Consider the following 25418-nt stretch of genomic DNA (forward strand, 5'->3'; position numbering starts at 1 on the left):
CAGGTACGGCAAGAAGTGATCCTGCGCTATTTTTCAGGTCAGTTTTAGTAGGCTGTAATTATCCTTGACTAAACACTTTGCACTACTTTCTATTGTGTGTTTTGTTACTTACTGTTTGTTGTTTATAGTGGTGTGTACATTGTACTTAGTTTATGCTAAAAATACATTTTCAGTCATTACCCATGAAAAACATACATACATAAAGAGCAGCTTCGACAATGTTTGAGACGGACACAGGAAGTTGTGTGTTTGTCAAATACAAATTTTTATTTAGCAAATCACATTGGGGTTATTTTTTCCGCTTGTGTGTGCTGGGTGCTGTGCTTTGTGCTGGCTCACTGGCACGTGCTCTGGAGGAACGCCGAACAGGGGAGGTTACTGGCGTTTGGATAGGGGTCGTGGTCCCCGAGCTGGAGGTTACTTGGTGAGCTCCCATCAATGTAATATTGCTGCTCAAATTATTAATGCTTGCAATCAGTTGAGTGTTGGTTGCAGTGTGGCTGGCTACAATCCGGGATAACGACTCATTCACAACCTGGTTGTGCTGAATGAGCTGAACGAGTGCCTGCTGATGGCGCTGTTGCTCATCTATGATGCGCGTTAAATGAGCAAGCATTTGGCTGTTGTCAGCCCTTATTTGCTCCATTGAGGTTGCCATTCGCCCTATTTGTACAATCAGTCTGCCCGAGTTGCGACTAATGCGCGGTAGATGATGGGGCAGACTGGCAAGGTGTTGTGTATGTGCGGTCAGGCTGGCATTGCTTTGGGCCTGTTGGCTTGTCCAACTGGCCCAAAAGTCATCTGGTATTTGGGTTGGGGGCGGAGCTTGTGCCAGTTGTGGACTGATGGAGGCTTGGGGGATATCCTGCAGCTGTATTGGCTGGCTTGGGTCAACAGGTGTAAGTTGCAGTGTGTTGGTTGCCTGTTGGTCTTGTCCCTGCTGGTCCACGTCGGCCATCAAGCTGGGCTCTGTATGGGGTGGCCAACATGCAATGTTTATTTGTCAATTTTTTTAAAGGCTACTTCTACACATTACTACATTCATAATACTCCATTTGTATAGTTTTTGGCGTTGATTTTCAAAACTTATAATGTTTTTTTTGTTCAAAAACATATATACCAACACAGGCGGCCACATAGACAGATTTGCATAATCCTCACCTAACTACCTCCCCTCCACAGCATTACAGTGTTATATCACCTCCCCTGACCACGATATAGACTGCTTACCTGGATAGTCCAGAGGAGCGGAGCAAGTAAGCCATCTACATACTGGACAGGGGAGATGTGTGAACACTATAATGTTGTGGATGCTGTTTTTGTTTTGGTATTTTATTGGTATTTTATTTTAATGTGCACGTGTGTGGCCAAAATGTAAACAAATGTCTGTTATTTATTAAAAATGTTGTTGGCGAGATCATCCACTAAGACCTTTAAAAAAAAAACATTTTCACCTTTAGCAATTGAAGACGTAACATCACATTGCTTGTTCTGGAAAACATGTAATCTCAAAACCAACTAACAACATATTAACTGTACTGTGTATATTATTGCCTATGTGTTTAATTTCTGTTTTTACTCACCAGATAACTGAGGTGATCGGGGCTCATCACTCTGCGAACTCGCCAATAGTGCCAGTGGTGGCTGGGGTGACACTGCCGAAATGCGTCGCCTGGGTGGGGATGATGGAGCCGCATATTCCGTGCCAAGACGTCGTGTCTTACTTGGCCTCCTGGGTAAGTGGCTCGAGCCCTGTGATGGGCGCCTTACAGGAGGTCGGCTTACAGAAGCAGAACCTATGTGAAAATATAAACATTAATATTTTGTACTTCTATGTGTTTTCAGAATATGTGACTACAGTGAAGTCTTACCTGCAATCCCAGCCTCATCCTGACTTGTCTGAGGCCTGTCTGGCCGGCTGGTCTGTGGGACTGTTGAAAAAGTGGACCAAACATTATTACCATGCTTTGTGTAAAAATAACCACTGCAAAGCCTTAGTGTACTGTACCCATCTATTAGGTATTGGATAAACAAATAATTTCTGATTAAGAGCTTCAAGCTTCATTATTTTGTGTTGTATATCCAAATGTACATGATGTTGCACACAATAAATCTGTTACATTTGAGAATTATGCCTCAGATATTGCAGAGATTGACTACTTGCAAATGTTTCCAAAATGTAATGTTGAAATAATTGCACCGTTTTTCAGAAGTAAATAAATCAAAAATTCATTTTTAAATAAGCATACAACACAGATGTCCAAGCAATATCGCCAAAAAAATTTAAAAAAATAAAAAAAAAATCAGCAGCCATTGCACATGTTTTTGCGCAATATTAAATTTACCAAACAGCCAATGCAAGGTGAAAAAAGCAAATTCTAAACACAAACACACCTTACGGGTGCATAGGCCTGCAATATCTGAAACACAATTTATGCATCCTTTACCCTTTAAAAATGACATTTACAACATTTAGAGGACATTTAAATAAAAATATAACAAATCAAACTTACCATCCTGCGTGGGTCGGTTCGAATCCCGGACATGAGTAGCAGACACCACTTCTGCAGGAATCAATGCCCGCACAGGCTCCTCCCAGTCCCGATAGGTGGCCCGGAAAGGGGGGCCACCTCCGGTTTTTCGTGCAGATTTGGCCTCTTTGGCCATCTTGGCCTTGACACGCCGCTTTATATCATAAAACCTCTTGCGGCACGTGTCCTCAGTCCGCCTCACCACACCCTCACTATTCACGGCAAGTATTACTTGCCCCCACAGGACAGACTTCCTGCGGGAGGACACCTTGCCAGCATCCTGACCAAACAATTGGCGATGGTGCTTCATCAGCTCACGCACCAAAGCCATGTTTTCAGCATAGCTGAACTTAATATTCCTGCCAGTCTTGGTAGTGGTGCATGGCTGCGGAGCCACAACACCATCACTATCACTGGAAAATACAGCAACAGGCACCCCCTCCTCCTCCTCCTCACTAACCTCCTCCCTCTCACTACCCCCCTCCACCTCACTAACAGCCTCCACCTCACTACCAGCCTCCACCTCACTACCAGCCTCCACCTCACTACCAGCCTCCACCTCACTAACCTCCGCCACCACACTGATCTCTGAGTCTGACATGACAAACGACAAAAAATACTGAAAAATCAAAACACAAAACACACTCCTCCACTACTCCTACTACTACACACCACACAGCCAACACACACGCTCACTCACTCACTCACAAACAATGACAAAAGACTGTAAAAAAAAAACAAGGACAAAAAAGTAGACAAACTGTGAAAAAACAATACTACAAATATGACAAGACTACTTACACACACAGTACAGCACTCAACAATCACCAAATTCCTCTCCAAATCCACCAAAAACTCCACCAAACTCACCAACTCCAAATACACCTTCCTCTCTCCTCTCCACTAGCTAAACCCACGAGGTGCGGTGTGTTTGGGGCGGTTTTATAGTAATATGCACAGACACTCCTCCTTCACGAATACAACCAATCACAGCCGCGTGACGAAAACGAAACTTAGGACTAAAAACGCGGCAGCAATTTCTAAATCACTGCCGTAACAGACATGTGACGCAGTCGTAAAAAAAACCCAAAAACGCGGCCGCGAAACAGCAAACGCGGCCGCAATCTACAGCAGAAAAGCACGAATGACATCGACATCGGAACAAACGAAAAACACGAATACGACAGCTTAGTAAATTAGTCGTAATCAATTCAAAAAGTTGCAATTTTACACTGTCGATGTCATTCGTGATTGAACTTGGACATGATTCTGGAAAATACGAATCTTAGTAAATTTACCCCACAGTGTCAAGGAGAGTGAAAGAGACAGTGTCAGGGAGAGAGAGAGTGTGTCAGGGAGAGAGTGTCAGGGAGAGAGGGGGAGAGAGAGACAATGTCAGTGACAGTGATTTATATACAGTGTGCATAAAGAACTAGTATTCTAATGACTTCTTCCTGACATTCATATTAGCAGTATTCCTCAATGTGTATGGAGGTCAGGGCCGGTTCCGGGGCGCCTGGCGCCCCGGGCGGCATCAGGGGGCGTGGCTTCGTACAGGGGGCGTGGTCATTTACGCCCCCTGCACAGACTGGAATGATGCGCGGTGCGCGATGACGTCATCGCGCACCGCACATCAAAGGTCCTCTCCACGAAGGGAAACTAGACGCGTAGCGTCTAGTTCCCTTCGTGGAGAGGACCTTGGCTGTGCGGTGCGCGATGACGTCATCGCGCACCGCACAGTAAAGGACCTCTCTACGAAGGGAAACTAGACGCGTACGCGTCTAGTTTCCCTTCCAGGCGGACAGCGGCAGCAGGGGGGACAGCGGGGGCCGGGGGGCACACACTGCAGCAGCGGATCTTGCCCTGGTGCGGCGCCCTGCGCCCTCCGGAAGGCGGCGCCCCGGGCAAAAGTCCTGCTTGCCCGTGGCAAGATCCGCTACTGATGGAGGTGATCCTCACTCTAAATGGGATCCGGTGTCTAGGACGACAGTAACTAGGTCGACACTATATAGGTTGACCACTATTGGTCGACAGTAACTAGGTCAACAGGGTCTCTAGGCTGACAGGGTCTCTAGGTCGACAGGTCATAAGGTCAACATGAGTTATTTTATTATTTTGTTCTTTTTTTGAACTTTTTCATACTTAGCGATCCACGCAGACTATGATTGGGAATAGTAACCTGTTTCGAGCGCAGCGACAGCGGAGTGAGGCACCTAGCCCGAAGCACGGTGAGCGAAGCGAGCCATGTGATGGGATGCGGTGCACTAACTGGGGTTCACGGTCACTGGCCCTCATTCCGAGTCGTTCGCTCGTTCTTTTTCATCGCATCGCAATGAAAATCCGCTTGGTACGCATGCGCAATGTTCGCACTGCGACTGCGCCAAGTTATTTTGCTATGAAGTTAGTATTTTTACTCACGGCTTTTTCTTCGCTCCGGCGATCGTAGTGTGATTGACAGGAAATGGGTGTTACTGGGCGGAAACACGGCGTTTTATGGGCGTGTGGCTGAAAACGCTACCGTTTCCGGAAAAAACGCAGGAGTGGCTGGAGAAACGGGGGAGTGGTTGGGCGAACGCTGGGTGTGTTTGTGACGTCAAACCAGGAACGACAGGCACTGAACTGATCGCACAGGCAGAGTAAGTGTGGAGCTACTCTAAAACTGCTAAGTAGTTTGTGATCGCAATATTGCAAATACTTCGGTCGCAATTTTAAGATGCTAAGATACACTCCCAGTAGGCGGCGGCTTAGCGTGTGTAACTCTGCTAAATTCGCCTTGCGAGCGATCAACTCGGAATGAGGGCCACTGTACGGCGAAAACAACACAAAACCCCCCTATAAAAACTCATGTTGACCCTTTGACCTGTCCACATAGACCATATCGACCTAGAGACCCTGTCAACCTAGTTACTGTTGACCGATAATGGTCGACCTAGACACTGTTGACCAAGTTACTGTTGACTCTCCATACCACACTCACTCTAAACATATGTTGTAGAGAGATATTAGTTACAGTATCATAAGGACTATGGCTAATGATGTCAAAAGGGGTTCTTGCAGCTATAGATCCATAGTAGTTGGCATGGATACATGGGGATAGTGATTAATTTGTCAAGAACTAAGGGTGACATAAATTTGTGGAGGTAGTAGACAAATATATAAGTACAGTATCTGTATCTAGAATTGTTTTTTATTATTATTTTGTATTAACTCTCAATAATTAAATATGTCAATCCTCCTACATATATCTATAATTGAAAATGTTTCTTTATAAAAAAACTTTTTTTTTTTTAAGTACTCTCACTGGTAACATGTTCATTATACCCACCATAGGCAAATTTGGGGCAGGGGTGTGTATGTCTGGTTGCCTGGAGACCCCCCTCCTCATGGCAAGAAACTCAAACTATGAGAACAATAGTAATGGGTAATGGTACATAATATGATAACTAGAGCTGCTGCCACATCATGCAGTATAAGGGACAGAGCAATGCTTCTGCACGTGTCCAGTGGTAGCAGTTTCTTCTACCAAGTTTGTTGCATGTGTGGATCTGAGTCCTGAGTTAGTGCATTGGACCAGACAGAGCCGGCCCCATCCAATTTAATGCCCTAGGCAAAATTTTGTCTAGTGCCCCCTAGCACTGCCACTAGTTCTGAATCTAACCCAGCAACACTCAGGCAGTGAGGCCCACCGGAGGTTTAGCCTGTGCCCCTGTGGGCCAGTTAAACCCTGCATAATGACACAAAGTAGTGCCCATAATACACATAATTCCACACAGTAATGCACCTTACATATATGCCCCACATTAGTAATGCTAGTAGCTTTTTTTGATAAAACTTACTTTTGCTTGCTGGCGTGCTTGCAGTCAATGGCCCTCATTCCGAGTTGATCACTCGCTAGCCAGTTTTAGCAGCCGTGCAAACGCATAGTCGCCGCCCACGTGGGAGTATATTTTAGCATAGCAGGAGTGCGATCGCTTGTGCAGCAGAGCGCCTGCAAACACATTTTGTGCAAAACAAGACCAGCCCTGTAGTTACTTACTCTGTGTGATGATTGCTGCAACGAGTGACGTGGTATTGACATCAGATACCCACCCTGCAAACGCCTGACCATGCCTGCATTTTTTCAAACACTCCCAGAAAACTGTCAGTTGACACCCAGAAACTCCCACTTCCTGGCAATTTTCTTGCGTCCGGCACAGCGACTGAAAGTGTCGCTAGATCCTGTACAAAAGCACGTCAGCCGTTGTACCCGTACGATGTGCGTGCGCATTGCAGTGATTACGCATGCACAGATCAGCCCCATTTTGACATGATTGCTGCGCTGTGAAAATCCCTAGCGAGCGATCAACTCGGAATGACCCCCAATGTGTGTGCCCATGCAGCTCCATTGATCCGTGGCTGCATTTTGTGAGGTGGGGGTGGCAGGATGGGTGGGTGCAGTGTCCAGATACTGCTATACTTGCTGGTTGTACAAAAATACCAGTATCAAACATGTAGCAACTGTCCATTCTCTTCACTGTTCATTGTGTTTGCTGGTGTCTGTTACTCCTGGCAACTGCATGCCCTTTATTTTATACTGTGGGAGTGATATGCTCTGCTCTCCAGTCTGACACGTCCAAAATTCACGATGCACTGATGTTTCATATAGAAATAGAGCAACTTACTGACCACATTACAGTGCTTTATAGCAATTTTTACGGCATCGACTGACTGAGAAATAAAGTGTGGGGATAACACTGCTTCTGTTATGCCCCTGCAGAAACCTGGGGTTTGCACAGGGATAAAGGACACACACAGGATGGCTGGGTCCCACTCCCCCATGTGCACAAGCAGTATAGGTGATGTCAGTTTTATGTATCATAAGGAGCCATCCAGTAATAACCTTATATAGTCAGTGACTATGTCACAGATCCAGGAATTGCAGTTACTGTGCTTCTGCTGTCTGTGTTCTTACAAGTCAAGGACATTCAAACATGTCAGAGGGAGTTCAAGGGACTGTCTGCATTCTATTTGACAAATGTAAACAGCAGGCAGGCAGGCATTGTGTCAAGCCGTAATCCGGTACGCAATATTATTCTTGCGTGTGACAAAAATGTCACTAAAGGATACTACACTATAGGCGCTCTGTTGTTTCTTCCTCTACTTTCAGATTTCCGTTTGGGTCACAAATACCTAGTGGCACATTTTGAAGAACTGAGCAGCCACCCGTTAAAACGGGGAGAGTGTGGACTTTTTGACTAATCAAACCTTGAACTAGTTGAACAAAACTTACTTACTGGACTGGTCATTTGACCTATTTATTCTGGACTGCAGATTGCACTTTTTACAGTGAGATATTACGTAAAATTGACGAGCGCACTGATCCACTCATCTGTAAATATATATATATATACTAAGGCAAGTGAAGTGGCACTCACTATATATTCAATGTCATCTGCTGGGGTGTCGCAGTTCCAGGGAGAGGCTTGTGTCCACAAGGTCCTATAATATATCCAATTGTAAAGAAGGCACTCACCAGACTAGTATTGAAAATGCAACAGACGTTTATCAAATCTCACATCAGCGACTTATTCATGGTTGGTCGACGTTTCGGTCCCAAGCCGGACCTTTTTCCAGACCAGTGTGTACAATCGTCAGAATCACAAATCAAATGACCCTCAGTGTGGAACTACAAATACCCAACCAGAGCCCGCCCATCAATGTAATTACCAATCATGGTCATTCAAATTTAGTCAGATTACATGCTCATTAAACACACACGGATCACATCACTGTACATTCCTGTACATAACTCTCATCAAAAGCATCGCACATGACTAGTATATGAATAATATCATAGCGCTCACCTTCTCCCTGCATGTATCAGTGCCGCAGGTGGAACGCACGCCGTCGGTGACCCGCATGAAACTTCCGCCTTCATTCAACCACAGATTACTACTTCCGGCCTCGCAGTCCAACACTGAATAATCAGTGGAACGCACGTCGCAGATGACCCGCAAGACGCTTCCGCCTCCAGACATGGTGTCATTATGGGAAGTTAAAACGGATCCCGGAGCGCAGCATAAATGCGCTACAACATAGAAAAACTGGCATCATTGATTAATGTAGAGTTAAATCAAGTAACATGTGCATGATAACGTGTGTGGTTATGTATTAATAGCATAAACTCTGGAAATTTAGAGTAAGGCAGCTTAGGTAGGTATCAGAAGCTCCACACCGGACAAGTATCGCATAATAGAAACCCGATGTAAACATATATAAACATATATAGACAATACTTATAACATCTTACTATAGATGACATAACAAATAACATAATTAAAACCTATTGATCGGACTGAAACGCTGGATAGCCATGGTGGACACCCGTGAATGCAAATCATGCAGAGTAATACCACAAGGGACTATACCCACATTTCCTTGTGTTTAAAGAAAAACACTTAAATGGTTCTGTTCATTCAGCCCTCTTGGAGATACCGTTCCCAGGTAGTGTATCCAATAAGCCTCTCTTTTTAATAATAATACGCCTCTATCACCTCCCCGTGGGGGTGGTGGGATCCAATCGATGATCATATGCCGCAGTGTAGCTACTTGATGTTTCATCTGCATAAAGTGGAGTGCCACTGGTTTGTCAGTCTTGCCGCTGGTGAGTGCCATCTGTATTGAGGATCTATGTTGGTTGAACGGTACGTTCTGATGGTTTTCCCCACGTACATTTTCCCACAAGGGCATGTGAGATAATAGACCACATGATCCATCAGACATGTTAAGTGGTGCCGTAACTCAATTTTGGTGCCATACAGTGGGTGGTTGAAGAACCGTCCAGTTATCATGGCTCTGCAGGTCATGCATTTTAGGCACTTAAAGCATCCTGGGTTTATATGTAACCAGGTAGTACCAGTTGTCATCGTTGGTCGCATGGTTGGTCTCATCAACATGTCCTTCAGGTTGGCGCCTCTTTGCACACTTAATAGAGGTGGTCGACTGCCAACCTTTTTGAATTTGGGATCAGTGCTGATCATGGACCAGTTTTTCTTTATTGTTCTTTCCACAGTGTGTAAACCAGTATTGCAACTGGTCTTGAATATAATGCGATCACGATTCTTGTTTTTGCTGCTAGTCTTTTTCATATGCAGTTTACGTGCCTTGACTAGACATCTGTCCACCACTGCGGCTGTGTATCCACGTTCAATAAAACGCTGTCTGCACTCAAGCAGTTGTGTATCGGCATTGGTGTCATTGGAGTTGTTTCTTAATACCCTAAGGAATTGAGAGACGGGTAAATTCGATTTTAGCCTATCTGGGTGATGGCTAGAAGCCCATAGCAGGGTGTTCCGGTCTGTGGGCTTACGGTATAGAGTGTATTCAAGTACTGATGGTAAGGACGGATCCTTGTATATAGTAATGTCCAAAAAATTAATGTTAGACTCGCTCACTGTAGCAGTTAATCTAATTGGACTGTTGAGAGCATTCAGGGTATCCACCATGGCATAAAACAGTTCGGCGGAGCCCCGCCAAACAATAAAGAGATCATCAATGTATCTCTTGTAGCATACAATATGCTCAGCATAATTGCACAAAATGTTTTCATGTTCATACTTTGCCATGTACAGATTGGCGAACCCCGGGGCCAAATTAGAGCCCATAGCGGTGCCCGCCAACTGTACATAGTACTCATCCTGGTATTGGAAATGATTATACGTAAGTACCAATCTGATCAGACTCAAAATAAATTCAATAGGAGGACCCTCGTAAGGACCCTTAATCAACGCCTCTCTTACGGCAGCAATCCCCTCCTCATGGGGAATAACCGTATACAATGATGTTACATCTAGAGTAGCTAGTAAACAAGTGGATACATCATCAGTGATACGAGCCAATACTCACAAGAGGTCACTAGTGTCACGAATGTAGCTGTCCATCACCCTCACACATGGTTGGAGGAAATGGTCAACAAACCGTGCCAGCGGTTGTAGCAAGGATCCTTGTGCAGATATTATCGGTCTCCCTGGAGGTTTTATTAGGGATTTATGCACCTTGGGCAGGGTGTAGATGATGGGACAGATAGGGTAGGTCACCGATAGATAATCATAGACATCATCATTGATCCATGCACATTGTAGTGCCTGAACCAACAAGTCGTCAACCTCCTTTTTAAATCTGGGAGTCGGGTTGTAGGGGATCTTGGCATAAGTGTTATTGTCAGATAGTTGTGTTTTGATTTCAAGGTCATAATCAGCAAAATCCTGAAGGACTACCGCTCCTCCCTTGTCTGCATTCCTAATTACCAGATTAGTGTTTTGTTTTAAGTCTCTTAATGCTTGCCATTCAATCTTAGATAAATTGGAGTAGCCTCCGCTACCCCTATTATTTTGTAATACCTCACTGTCAATTACCTGTAAAAAGGTTTTTAAACTGGCGTTGTTAGAGACTGGGTCAAATTTACTGGTATTTCTAAACAGCCCAAGTGGCCGTGCTTCAAGCTGCGGCTGATTATTGATGAATTTATTATCAAAAAATTCCCTGAGACGTAATTGGCGTCCCATCCTATATCTTTCAATGGACCAATTGAAGGACTTGAAGTGACAAGTCGGGACAAATGAAAGGCCTTTACTTAACAGTGAGGTTTCAGCCTCAGATAACACATGAGTAGATAAATTAAATATTAAGTTCGGGAACCTCTCCCTCCTCGTCCCCGTGTTTTTGATCCTCCCCCTCCGCGGGTGGGGTCGCCTGTGGCGACTTTGGCTCTCCGAGCTCTGGTGCCCGGTCCTAAAAAAGAGGATGACGCCCCTGCCCCGGATGGTGGTATACTATCAGTGAATTCAGAGTCAGAAGAGGAATACCCCTGTGGATAATTGAATCTTTGCTGTCTATGGTTGTATCTACTCTGCTGGTTACGTCGCCATCTGGTGGATTGGTCATCACCAGATAACCACTTATATACCGAATGCTGTTGGTAATCAGATTCCACAGTTTCCCATTTCTTTCTCTTGAATGCTAACAAGTCAGATCGGTATTTGTCAATTTGTGACTTAATTTTCTCTAACCAGTTTTCTGACTTGTCAGCCTTCAAACTAGAGGTGTATTCCCGTTCAAATATTTCGATGTCACTCTTCACTTTTTTAAGTTCTGTCCCCACTTCCTCTACCACAAGTACAAGCAAATCAGATGAACATTTGTTCAATATTCCACACCACTTCACAAAAAAAGATGGATTTTTTCTACCAATGGTGGGAGTATTGGCGACACTTAGGTGCAGCTGTACATTGGCCCACGCTGAGTGGCCCATGTGATGGGTGGGTGGAGACCTACTTGGACTATCATGGATTGGCTCATATGCCGCACAGGTGCAGTCCTGCTTGAAGCCTAGGGAGTAGCTTTATGTATTAGCAGTAGCTAGATGGAGCATCCGCAATGTAGTGGAATGCACGCTGGCGTAATCTGCTCAGCTGGGGTGAGTGGAATTATTTTATGAGGTCTATTAGGGATTCTATAGGTGTTAGGTACTCAGATGTATCTTAACCATGATGGTGGCATGTACAAGTTGCTGAAGTATTTGTATGTTCCAGCAAAGGACCAAGGTCAAAAGCCGAAACTATGAGACGAGTATAAGTACATCACTATTCAATTTTATGCTGACATGAAAGCATTGGATTTGCTTATTGCGATTTGCATTATTTGCATTTTTATTTATTACCAGTTATTTACATAGCGCACACATATTCCGCAGTGCTTTACAGAGACTATTTGCCCATTCACTTCAGTCTCTGCCCCAGTGGAGCTTACAATCTATATTCCCTACCACATGTACACACAGACACATTCACACTAGGGTTAATTTTTGTTGGGAGCAGATTAACCTACCATTATATTTTTGGATTGTGGGAGGAAACCGGAGTACCTGGAGGAAACCCACGCAAGCACGGGAAGAATATACAAAATCTGCACAGTTAGGGCCATGGTAGGAATTGAACCCATGACCTCAGTGCTGCATTATGGTCTTAATTTTCATTATGGATATTGGAGATTTTTAATGCACAAGCCACTTTCTGTTGTGACTTTGGGTGCTTATCTGGGTGGTGATGACAATAAAATGACTCATTTTACTATGGAGATGGAGTGCCCTCAATCCATATTAATTATTCTGTCTTTCTCTCTCTCTCTCTCTCTCTATATATATATATATATATATATATAAAATTTCTATAGATATACAAAAAAGCAGGTAGTAAATCGCACACACCTTCAGCACAATGTGGTGTGCAAGGTCTGTATAATATGGAAAAATAATTCATCAAAAGTTCCCAGGGGTTCTCATGGTGGAAAGACCAGCACAACCACCATGAGAACCTCTGAAACTTTTGATTGACTCTTTTTCTATAGATATACAAATATATTTGTATACACATAGCAAAATGAGATAGGTATCTCTGTAAATAGGCATATCTATATAGATTGGATGGTATCAGTATCCCGGCAATTGAGATGACAGTGGTCAGAATACCGACAGCGGCATTCCAACAAGCAGAATCCTGCAACATGTTAGGTGAGTATTTTAACTCTACCACCCAACCCTAACTCTCCCTAGCCACAACCTGAACCTATCCCACCCCCAACTCCCCCGTAGTCTAACCCTAACCCTTCTAGGTGGTGCCTAAACCTTAGCCCCCATCCCCGCAGCCTAACCCTAGCCCTCTCCCCCACCATAGCCTAACCCTAACCTCTGCTATACTGCCTAAACCTAACCATCCCCACCCCCTACAAACACACGCCCTAACCGTAACCAGCCCTGACATACTTAAGTTCAGGATGCTGACAGTCAGGATTCTGGAGCCGGCATTGTTGGCAGTGTTCTGAAGAGTGTCGGGATTTCAGTGTTGGTATTCCGACTGGCAGCATCCAGAATGCTGGTATGCTGACTGGATCCCATATAAATGTATATGTGTATATGTATGTGTGTGTGTGTGTGTGTGTGTGTGTGTGTGTGTGTGTGTGTGTGTGTTTATATAATTATACACACACACTATGTGGGATATTTATATAAGAGGGGTACTTGAAATAACTCGTAGGCAGGTCTTCCAGTAAAATACAGTGTCTTTACTAGCATTAGACACTGAACATAGCATACACAGACTTGGGTCTGTTGACACAAATACATAACTTAAAATTAACAAATGAAAGGTGAACATCTTAGCATTCCTGTGCTCCATAGTCATTCTGCTGCAGTCACCATCGGTTATGCTCTCCTGGCTATGCCAACGTCCACAGTCCTTGGCAATATAAAACTGCAGCTTACTCACTGGACTCTAACAGGCATCAGTGCCCCGTTCAGTGGGTATATGGGCATTTTAAACTACTTTCCTGCTTCTGACTTCCTGCTGGTTCTGGGTGAGCTGGAAAACCCGCACTTCTATTTCCCCACTTGGAGCTGTGCCAACCAGGAATCCCGATGTTCCAAATCTCCACTGCAGCTGCAGAATGTGCAGGCCTTGTTTTCGTCTCTCTTGAAGGGAGCTGATCCCACAGAAATGTGGGCAATTGTGCTAAGACACAAGCCCTCCCACCACAATGTGTGTGTGTGTGTGTGTGTGTGTGTGTGTGTATGTATGTATATGCGTGTGTGTATGTATGTATGTATGTATGTATATATATATATATATATATATATATATATGTATGTATATATATGTATATGTATGTATGTATATATATATATATATAATTACAGTATATATGTCATGGCCGACATTCTCTCACAAATGCTGTACAATTGCACGGGATGACAGGTGGTATAAGCAGAAATACTGTGGCTCTCAGGACTTACGTAACAATAAATCTGGTGACATGTAAGTGGAAACATCATCTGCTGCATATGGCTGCCAGTGACTCGGCTCAAAGAGGAGCAGCCAGAGTCTTTGGACTCAAGAAAGAGAGGGATACAAAAATTCTATCTCTAAGACTCCAGGGTTGGGCTCTAGTGTCTAACCCTAACCCCCCCCCTTTCCCGAGCCCTAACCCTTACAGTGACCCCAATCCTTACATTTGCTATGCGGTGGCACCCCAATTACTGGGATGTAGTTTGCTAATGAGTATATATCTGAAGGTATGTGCTTACACATTTAATTATAAGTGTATAAAGATTAGTGGCACCAGCCTTCTGACCAATTTTAGTATTGTATAGCACTGACATGAATATGTTTACATTTTGCCAGAGTACCACTGCTATGCAACTCGGGGCTCTCTGCTAGTCCACTCTGCTATTCTCGCTCACAATATATTTGGCTGGGAATGATCTTGGATATAAGAAACCATTGTATTATACCTGTATGCAAATTGGGGGTCATTCCGAGTTGATTGCTAGCTGCATTTGTTCACAGCGCAGCAATCAGGCAATGCACACGCGCGTCGTACAGGCATAATGAACGGTGTAGTTTTGCACAGGGTCTAGCGAAGCATTTCAGTTGCACTGGTGTCCGCAGAGTGATTGACATGAAGTGGGCGTTTCTAGGTGGCAACTGACCGTTTTCAGGGAGTGTTCAGAAAAATGCAGGCATGCCAGAAAAAATGCAGGCATGGCTAGGCAAACGCTGGGCGGGTTTGTGATGTCAAAACAGGAACTGAACAGTCTCGCAAGCGCTGAGTAGGTTTTGAGCTACTCTGAAACTGGACAAAAAAAACGTTGTAGCCGCTCTGCGATACAACCGTTCACACTTCTGCTAAGCTAAAATACACTCCCAGTGGGCAGTGGCATAGCGTTTGCATGGCTGCTAAAAACTGCTAGCGAGTGATCAACTCGGAATGACCCCCATTGTTGGACTAGGGCTTGAAGGGCCCACCGGGTGAAAGCAATGGTAGGGGCACCTGCTGAGAGGCTTGGCTAAACATTAGGGAGTGCATGGGCTGGGCCCCTAGATAAATACCGTAAATACTGCTAGTGCATGCATGATAATGAACCACATGCATGATAGTGAACCAGATTAATAATAGGAATGCACCGTAGTGAATACACCATAATCCTGTGCATTATAATGGAACATATGCATAATGTATATATTGGGCATTGACACTTTTTTCCTTTCTCCAGTACTACAGTTCCCTCCACAGCGATTGTGGATGCAGTAGCAGTATGAGTGTATGTGAAGATTCAGACAGTATGGATGCTGGATACAGCAGTGAGGTAAGAGCTGTACTACTAAGATGCTTTATGTAAACATTTCTGTATTTTGGTGAAGTTTGTAGGACACATGGGGAGGTCTGAGTGGGATGGTGGATATTGACATTTTTTTTTTATTCCAGTACAGCAAATCCTTCTGCAGACGTTGTGGATGTGACTTTGGATGTAGTAGCAGCGTGAGTGAATGTGAAGACAGCAGTAAGGTAAGAGTTGTAAAAATGTCTTGATTATTCAGAAAATTTAACAATGTGGGAAGATCTGATGGACATGTTAGGAAGGAATGTATGGGATCAACATTTGGAGGGTATGCTGATCATTGTAGTGCCATGTTAGGGGATCTACGGGAAACTCTAGATGAGCTCTCAATAAGGCTATATACAGTGTATGTGTGTGTATGTATGTATGTATGTATATATTATATATATATATATATATACATACACACTGGTTACTATTCTTTAAATAGCTGTATAAACACCGTTGGTCGCTTAGAACCCCTCAATATTTATATATATATATATATATATATATATAAAAAAGGGGGGGGATCTGGGTGCGCTAAAATTGCACTGTCATCCACAACCATGAAAAATAGAAACAATGATCCAGAAATTTAATATTTATTACATAAAAACAGGGGATTTTTCCCTTCACATAAAAACCGAATGGTTCTTGCAGGATTTTCAGACAATACAATTCATACCAATACACGATGAACAGTACTGTACTGTTTCCACCATCATACACAGTCTGTTTGATAATGTTTCATTAACATTGAATGTACACTGTTCATCGTGTATTGGTATGAATATTAAATTTCTGGATCATTGTTTCTATTTTTCATGGTTGTGGATGACAGTGCAATTTTAGCGCACCCAGATCCCCCCCCTTTTTTCCAGACCTTATATTGGACCTCATCTAACAGGAGGTTCTCTCTGGTGTGCAGCTCGTTCTATATACACACAGCGCTAAGGGTTACCCCCCCTTTTGTCTTGATATATATATATATATATATATATATATATATATATAGTGAGAAAAGGAGTCTGTGGCACTCAAGGTCTTATCCAAAAGTTGATTGTATTTAAAACATCAAAAACAGGGACATCGACGTTTCGGGGATTTCAACCCCTTTTTCAAGATGTGTGGAACATATCTTGAAAAAGGGGTTGAAATCCCCGAAACGTCGATGTCCCTGTTTTTGATGTTTTAAATACAATCAACTTTTGGATAAGACCTTGAGTGCCACAGACTCCTTTTCTCACTATTGTCTTTGATACTGGAGGCACCGGGGCAGAATTTGGACTACAAACAGAGTGCCGGGCTTATCTTTCAATATATATATATATATATATATATATATATATATGAATCAAAAATACCCTTATCTCGCGCTGTAATTCAATTTAGGCAGCACCTCATGAAAGAAATTCCCTGCTAGTAGGAGATGAACATAGGTTATAGATACAATATTCTGAGGGCGCTCAACAATTAGCTCAACGTATTAAAAACCAGCGTGATCCGAAAGAACGATGATTTTAATAAAAAAATAAATTAAAAGCATACAATTGTACAATATTTTATAAGTACATTATTTGTTTGTACAAAAACAAAGCACGTCATAAATATTTTCATAAAATCCAACGCGTTTCGTCCGTTAAGGACTTCATCAGGGGTACGGGTCGTAGCTGGTGGTATAAAATGGAGGAAAATGAGAGAGAACAAAGAAGAGGAAAACATCAGTTGGTATCATACAACACATTTCTTAACGTTTCAATTAGACAATTATTTTTAACAACAATGAAGAAACATAAAAATTTATTCTATTATTGAGCAAATGGGATCTAAAAGATGATAAACTACTACACTTCATAAGATAATCATTTGAAAAAAGGAGAGAATCTCCAACCTTTTACAGGACATTCAAAAAATGAGACATTGAGAAAAAAGAGGTATTCTCTATGATCGTAATAATGATTATAGTTCTGTCAGGATGGTAAAGGTAATTACTTACTATGGGTATAATTAAGATGATCCCCTACAACCAAATGAACTTTTCACTGAGGATTAGGATATTGTGTAGTGGGCAATTCTAAAAGGAAATGAGATCTTATTCAATTTACAGTCTACTTTAGACCTAAATAAAATATACTAGGTAGTAAGATTTATTACTCACATTAGTTTTGAAAGAATTCTTCTTGTTGGAAATCAGATAGTCTTTTTAGATATAATGAAGATATCTAAAGAAAATTGATATATCTCTATAAAGATCTATTTTATTTCTATTTTAACCATATGTTATTGTATATCATTATACTCACATCTTAATTCTAGGAATGACAATAACGAATTATGAATTGTCTTCCAGGATTAAGGAAATACCGGAAAATATCTAAATAAATTTAAACTGAATGAGCAGATGTTCCAAATTTGGACTATATATGAAGATGTAATGACAACTTACTTTTAATAAAATCAGTTATACCGAACCGAGAGTCCAGAAGAATATTGAATATCCAACTAAAAAAAATTAATTAATTAATTAAGTAAAGTTTGCATTAATTAAAAAGGCTGAATTAAATTATGATTGAGAGTCAATAGTAATTACTTACAATGCAGAGTTCTGGACCTGTGTGACTACCTCCTCTCCTGAATGTCAAGTGAACTAGGGAGTGAGGATCTAGTCTATTTATACCCATATAGGTGTTACCTCACTTCCTTTGACCTACTGATTGGTCCATAAGAATTAATGAAAAAAGTGGATACTACATGCATAATAATAAAGTCTACCATTCAATTAAAGGTTAGAATAAACTCTTAAGTGAAAGGGGTCCTCAAGGGATAAATCATTAGGTTTATTTCTATATAAAAGGTTCACTTCCGGTCATGCGTTCTACCTGCCGCATGGTGGAACGCATGTAATTCCGTCCCAACGTTCCACTCTCTGTTATGGTGGTAGACGTGATGTACGGGCGGTAAGTTTATTAAGCCCAGGGAGGTAAAAACTAAAAAAAAGTGTCCCAGATCGGAGAACAGACCTCTCCTCCCGCAGCGCGGACCCGTGCGTTCCATCCATAATAGCGATGGAACGCAACACGTCACTTCCACGACGTGGACCTGTGCGTTCCACCTGCGTCATAGATGCAGCGCGTCGCTTACGGGCTTCACTGTGCCTTCCTCCGGTGCAAATGGTGGAGCGTTCCACGCATGTTGTGAATGATACCAATATACTCAGTATCGACTTCACTACAGATAATAAGTGTCACAGTGATCCCAATATTCTGTAAAGAAACAATGTGGTTCTTTAGACCACATATAGTTCGTACTTAAACATCCCACATTAAGGAATAGATAGCAATTGGGTATATAATAACCAAGAATAAAACAATGTTTTCTCAATGTCTTTACAAATGCTGGATTAATGACAATTATAAAATGTGTAACATACATGAGTCCTATATGCACAAAACTAGAGTCTTAAATTAAGGAACAGATAACAATTAGGTAAATAAACCTACAATTGACCAATACTAGGATAATATTTTCTCAATATCTTTATAGATACTAGATTATTAACAGTTATATAACATACATAGATCCGATATACACAGAATTAAAGTCTTAAATTGACATATATCAGATATCCAGGGACTTCCCATATATCAAATATATGCAGAAGGACACTGTGAAACTGGTATTGGATAACGGTAGTTTCCATGTATTGAAAGATCGGGTTACCTGTACCACAGAATACGTCATATACAAAATTAATTGCCCATGTGGTCTTTCCTATGTGGGTAAAACTAAACGTAAGCTAAAAATTAGAGATCAAGAACATTTAAGGAATATTAAAAACAAAATGATGTCACATAGTCTGCCTAGACATTTTGCAGAAGTACATAAAGCAGATGTGACTGGACTAACTTTCACAGTATTAGAACATATTAAACCTGATAAAAGAGGAGGAGACAGAGATTTATTATTAGCGAAACGAGAATCATATTGGATTTATACATTAAATACTTTATATCCGATTGGCCTCAATGAAAATATTGATATCGTCTCCTTCCTAGGTTGTTAAGAGAAATTTCATTTCCTTTAATATATAATCTATAATAACATCCTGTGTTAATGTGATATGTGTGTCATTCTGATACTGCCTTAAATGTTGAACATTTCTTGATATATGGGAAATCCCTGGATACCTGATATATGTCAATTTAAGACTTTAATTCTGTGTATATCGGATCTATGTATGTTATATAACTGTTAATAATCTAGTTTCTATATAGATATTGAGAAAACATTATCCTACTATTGGTCAATGGTAGGTTTATTTACCTAATTGTTATCTGTTCCTTAATTTAAGACTCTAATTTTGTGCATATAGGACTCAGGTATGTTACACATTTTATAATTGTCATTAATCCAGCATTTGTAAAGACATTGAGAAAACATTGTTTTATTCTTGGTTACTATATACCCAATTGCTATCTATTCCTTAATGTGGGATGCTTAAGTACGAACTATATGTGGTCTAAAGAACCACATTGTTTCTTTATAGTTTATTGGGATCACTGTGACACTTATTATCTGTAGTGAAGTCGATACTGAGTATATTGGTATCATTCACAACATGCGTGGAACGCTCCACCATTTGCACCGGTGGAACACACAGTGAAGCCCGTAAGTGACGCGCTGCATCTATGACGCAGGTGGAACGCACAGGTCCACGTCGCGGAAGTGACGTGTTGCATTCCATCGCTATTATAGATGGAACCCACGGGTCCGCGCTGTGGGAGGAGAGGTCTGTTCTCCGATCTGGGACACTTAGATGTCCCAGATCAGGAGTTTTTACCTCCCTGGGCTTAATAAACTTACCGCCCCGTACATCACGTCTACCACCATAACAGACAGTGGAACGTTGGGACGGAATTACATGCGTTCCACCATGCGGCAGGTGGAACGCATGACCGGAAGTGAACTGTTTATATAGAAATAAACCTAATGATTTATCCCTTGAGGACCCCCTTCACTTAAGAGTTTATTCTAACCTTTAATTGAATGGTAGACTTTATTATTATGCATGTAGTATCCACTTTTTTCATTAATTCTTATGGGCCAATCAGTAGGTCAAAGGAAGTGAGGTAACACCTATATGGGTATAAACAGACTAGATCCTCACTCCCTATTTCACTTCACATTCAGGAGAGGAGGTAATCACACGGGTCCAGAACTCTGCATTGTAAGTAATTACTATTGACTCTCAATCATAATTTAATTCAGCCTTTTTAATTAATGCAAACTTTACTTAATTAATTAATTTTTTTAGTTGGATATTCCCTATTCTTCTGGACTCTTGGTTCGGTATAACTGATTTTATTAAAAGTAAGTTGTCATTACATCTTCTGATAAAGTCCAATTTTGGAACATCTGCTCATTCAGTTTAAATTTATTTAGATATTTTCCGGTATTTCCTTAATCCTGGAAGACAATTCATAATTCGTTATTGTCATTCCTAGAATTGAGATGTGAATATAATGATATACAATAACATATGGTTAAAATAGAAATAAAAAAGATCTTTATAGAGATATATCAAGTTTCTTTAGATATCTTCATTATATCTAAAAAGACTATCTGATTTCCAACAAGAAGAATTCTTTCAAAACTAATGTGAGTAATAAATCTTACTACCTAGTATATTTTATTTAGGTCTAAACTAGACTGTAAATTGAATAAGATCTCATTTCCTTTTAGAATTGCCCACTACACAATATCCTAATCCTCAGTGAGAAGTTCATTTGGTTGTAGGGGATCATCTTAATTATACCCATAGTAAGTAATTACCTTTACCATCCTGACAGAACTATAATCATTATTACGATCATAGAGAATACCTCTTTATTTCTCAATGTCTCATTTTTTGAATGTCCTGTAAAAAGTTGGAGATTCTCTCCTTTTTTCAAATGATTTTTATCTTATGAAGAGTAGTTTATCATCTTTTAGATCCCATTTGCTCAATAATAGAATTATTTTTTATGTTTCTTCATTGTTGTTAAAAATAATTGTCTAATTGAAACGTTAAGAAATGAGTTGTATGATACCAACTGATGATCTCTTCTTCTGCTCTTTGTTCTCTCTTATTTTCCTCCATTTTATACCACCAGCTACGACCCGTACCCCTGATGAAGTCCATAATGAATGAAATGCGTTGGGTTTTATGAAAATATTTATGAAAATATTTATATTTATGAAGCGCTTGGTTTTTGTACAAACAAATAATGTACTTATAAAATATTGTACAATTGTATGTTTTTAATTTATTGTTTTATTAAAATCATTGTTCTTTTGGATCACGCTAGTTTTTAATACGTTGAGCTAATTGTTGAGCGCTCTCTGAATATTGTATATATATATATATATATATATATATATATATATATGTGTGATGTGCACCAGAAATTCTTTTGGTTTTGGATTTGGTTCCGCGGCCGTGTTTTGGATTCGGACGCTTTTTGGCAAAACCTTCCTGAAATTTTTTTGTCTGATTCAGGTGTGTTTTGGATTCGGGTGTTTTTTTACAAAAAACACTCAAAAACAGCTTAAATCATAGAATTTGGGGGTCATTTTGTATTATTAACCTCAATAAGCACAATTTCCACTCATTTTCAGTCTATTCTGAACACCTCACATTATTATTTTTAGTCCTAAAATTTACACCGAGGTCGCTGAAAAAAACACCTGGCCCATCTAGGAGTGGCACTGCAGTGTCAGACAGGATGGCCGATTTAAAAAATAGTCCCTAAACAGCACATGATGCAAAGAAAAAAAAAGAGGTGCACCAAGGTCACTGGATGGCTAAGCTAAGCGACCCAAGTGGCCGACACAAACACCTGGCCTACCTAGGAGTGGCACTGCTTCCATCCACATGTGAATCTGAACCACAAGCCATGAACATAGGCCAGGGCCTCAGCCGTTCCTTGCCACTCCGTGTCGTAAATGGCATATTGGCAAGTTTACGCTTCTCATCAGATGCTTTTAATTTTGATTTTTGGGTCATTTTACTGAACTTTTGTAGTATACTTGACGACACAGAAGTAGAGCAATGGACTACTGTACCGTACTGCTATATATATACTGGTGGTCAGCAAAATTCTGCACTGTCCTCCTACTATATATTACTGCACACACCTAAAATGCACCACAGGTATGGATGGATAGTATACTTGACGACACAGAGGTAGGTAGTTATATTATATGCTCTATATTATATACTGGTGGTCAGCAAAATTCTGCACTGTCCTCCTACTATATAATACTGCGCACAACTAAATTGCATCACAGGTATGGATGGATAGTATACTTGACGACACAGTGGTAGGTAGAGCAGTGGACTACTGTACCGTACTGCTATATATTATATACTGGTGGTCAGCAAAATTCTGCACTGTCCTCCTACTATATATACTGCACACAACTAAAATGTACCACAGGTATGGATGGATAGTATACTTGATGACACAGAGGTAGGTAGAGCAGTGGACTACTGTACCGTACTGCCATATAATACTGGTAGTCACTGGTCAGCAAAATTCTGCACTGTCCTCCTATACTACAATGCAGCACAGATATGGAGCGTTTTTCAGGCAGAGAACGTAGATATTTTCAGCACACTGAGCACAGATATTTGCAAGCACACTGAGCACAGATATTTGCAGCACAGTGAACACAGAAACTGAGAGAACGCTACATGTCCTCTCCTTATCATCTCCAATGCATGAGTGAAAATGGCGGTGACGTGCGGCTCCTTATATAGAATACGAATCTCGTGAGAATCCGACAGCGGGATGATGACGTTCGGGCACGCTTGGGTTAACCGAGCAAGGCGGGAGGATCCGAGTCTGCCTCGGAACCGTGTAAAATGGGTGAAGTTCGGGGGTGTTCAGATTCCGAGGAACCGAACCCGCTAATCACTAATTAGTCCGCTTGCTGCTGGATTGCTTGCTTGCGGTGCCTTCCTTAGTTTAGTGAATACCCCGATGAAACCGAACCCGCTCATCACACACACACACATATATATAAATATATATATATATATATATATATAAATAAAACAAAATAGTTAGGCACTCAATATGTCTGTATATACTGCAACTTGCTCCGGTGCCTGTCCTCTTTAATGCATACAGAAAAGTCCAAATAGGGATGGCAATCGTGAAGACTAACGTCCCCATAGAAATGAACACGCTGACAGCGTTTTATGTTCGACGTTTCGGAGCCATGCTCCTTTATCAAGATTAAAAGACATAATGACAAAAATAACATTTATATAGCTTACCCAAAATGTGTAGGTGTTTCCGGACACACGCCGCACACGGAGTCCCGGTAACCTCACTCACGCTTGCTGGCACCAGCAGACCCGACAGACTTCCGGGGGCATGGTCACATGATGCACCCAGTCACGTGATCGGGGGATTGCCGTTCACACTGACACCACAAGTCAGCGCCTGGCAAAAGTCCCCTGTCAAAAAACAACAGTGTAAACATAAACTTAATAACCCATTAAAATCAATGTAAACATACAGCATATTGAAGGAAGACAGCTGTAGACATAGTATATAAATTAGGATCTACCTTTAAGTTACGCATATGCGTCATAGGTCAAAGAACTGATATAGGCACAAAATCTAGTGTCATAATTATAACTAATAATAAATAAGATAGACACTGTCTCATATTATATAGGCTATATATATATTTTAAAAAAAAAATAGCCACTTACCTGCACCACTGATATACGCATGAAAAACAGGATCCTATACTACAACAATATTTCATCATAAAAATGAAGTAAATTAAATCATCTCATTAAGTCCAAAAGGCTGTACTGTCTGTAACACTGAAATCCATTTAGATTCACGTTGGAGGAGAATACGTCCCCTATCACCACACCTCAAATTAGGGGGGACCCAATCTATAATTTTGTATCTCATAGAGGCTAATGAATGTTGGAATTCTTTAAAGTAGTGAGCCACCGGCTGCTCTGAACCTTTCCCAACTAGGGCTGCACGAATGCTAGATCTATGCATGGCAATGCATTCCTTTAGCTTTCTAATCGTCTTTCCCACGTAAAATTTTCCACATGGGCATCTGATGTAATATACAACATACTTAGTACTACAGGTTACAGGATGATTAATATAGAATTTTTTTCCCGACATTGGCTGATAAAAGGTATTACCCACCTCTAGGGCATTACAAGTAGTACAACCTGTACACTTGTAATTGCCCGGCTTCCGTGTGAGGAAATGAGTTGGTGTCGGTGTAAACATAGAAACATCATTATGTATAAAAACATCTTTGATGTTTCTACCTCTTTTATATGAGGGTAAAATCCTGGCACCTTTTAACATAGGAAGTTTCTTATCCTCAGTGACTATAGGCCATATCCTGCGTGCTGCAGTCAATAACGGACCACTCGCAGTAGTAAAGTCTTGTGACCAAACCACTCTATTTGTGTTAATCTTTTTAGTAGTGTTAATCAAGGTATGTTGTTGATCCAAAGCCAATACCTTTAGTTTAGCTTTTTTTAAAGTTGTTAAATTATATCCCCGCTGGAGGAATTTCCTAAGCATCTTATCTATTTGGATGACCGCTTCACCTGAATCACTACAAATTCTATAGATTCTGAGGAATTGAGAAAAAGGTAA

At 41.3% G+C, this 25418-nt stretch overlaps 1 protein-coding gene across 1 annotated transcript; it reads right to left on the minus strand.

The window, feature by feature from the left end:
• Positions 1–241: 241 nt before the first annotated feature.
• On the minus strand, positions 242–1927 carry LOC134956790 (uncharacterized). The gene is made up of 3 exons (XM_063938740.1): positions 1872–1927; positions 1584–1796; positions 242–969 (listed from the first exon to the last, which is right to left on the minus strand). The coding sequence occupies exon 3, from the start codon at positions 956–958 to the stop codon at positions 290–292; it is 669 nt and encodes a 222-aa protein (XP_063794810.1). The 5' UTR covers positions 959–969; positions 1584–1796; positions 1872–1927; the 3' UTR covers positions 242–289.
• Between the last annotated feature and the right edge of the window lie 23491 nt (positions 1928–25418).

This window comes from Pseudophryne corroboree, chromosome 9, assembly GCF_028390025.1.
Source record: "Pseudophryne corroboree isolate aPseCor3 chromosome 9, aPseCor3.hap2, whole genome shotgun sequence".
In the NCBI taxonomy this organism is placed as follows: Eukaryota; Metazoa; Chordata; class Amphibia; order Anura; family Myobatrachidae; genus Pseudophryne; species Pseudophryne corroboree.

What these genes read in the sequence shown, in the direction of transcription:
- LOC134956790 (XM_063938740.1), bottom strand. Translation starts at nt 958, where the DNA reads ATGGCCGACGTGGACCAGCAGGGACAAGACCAACAGGCAACCAACACA.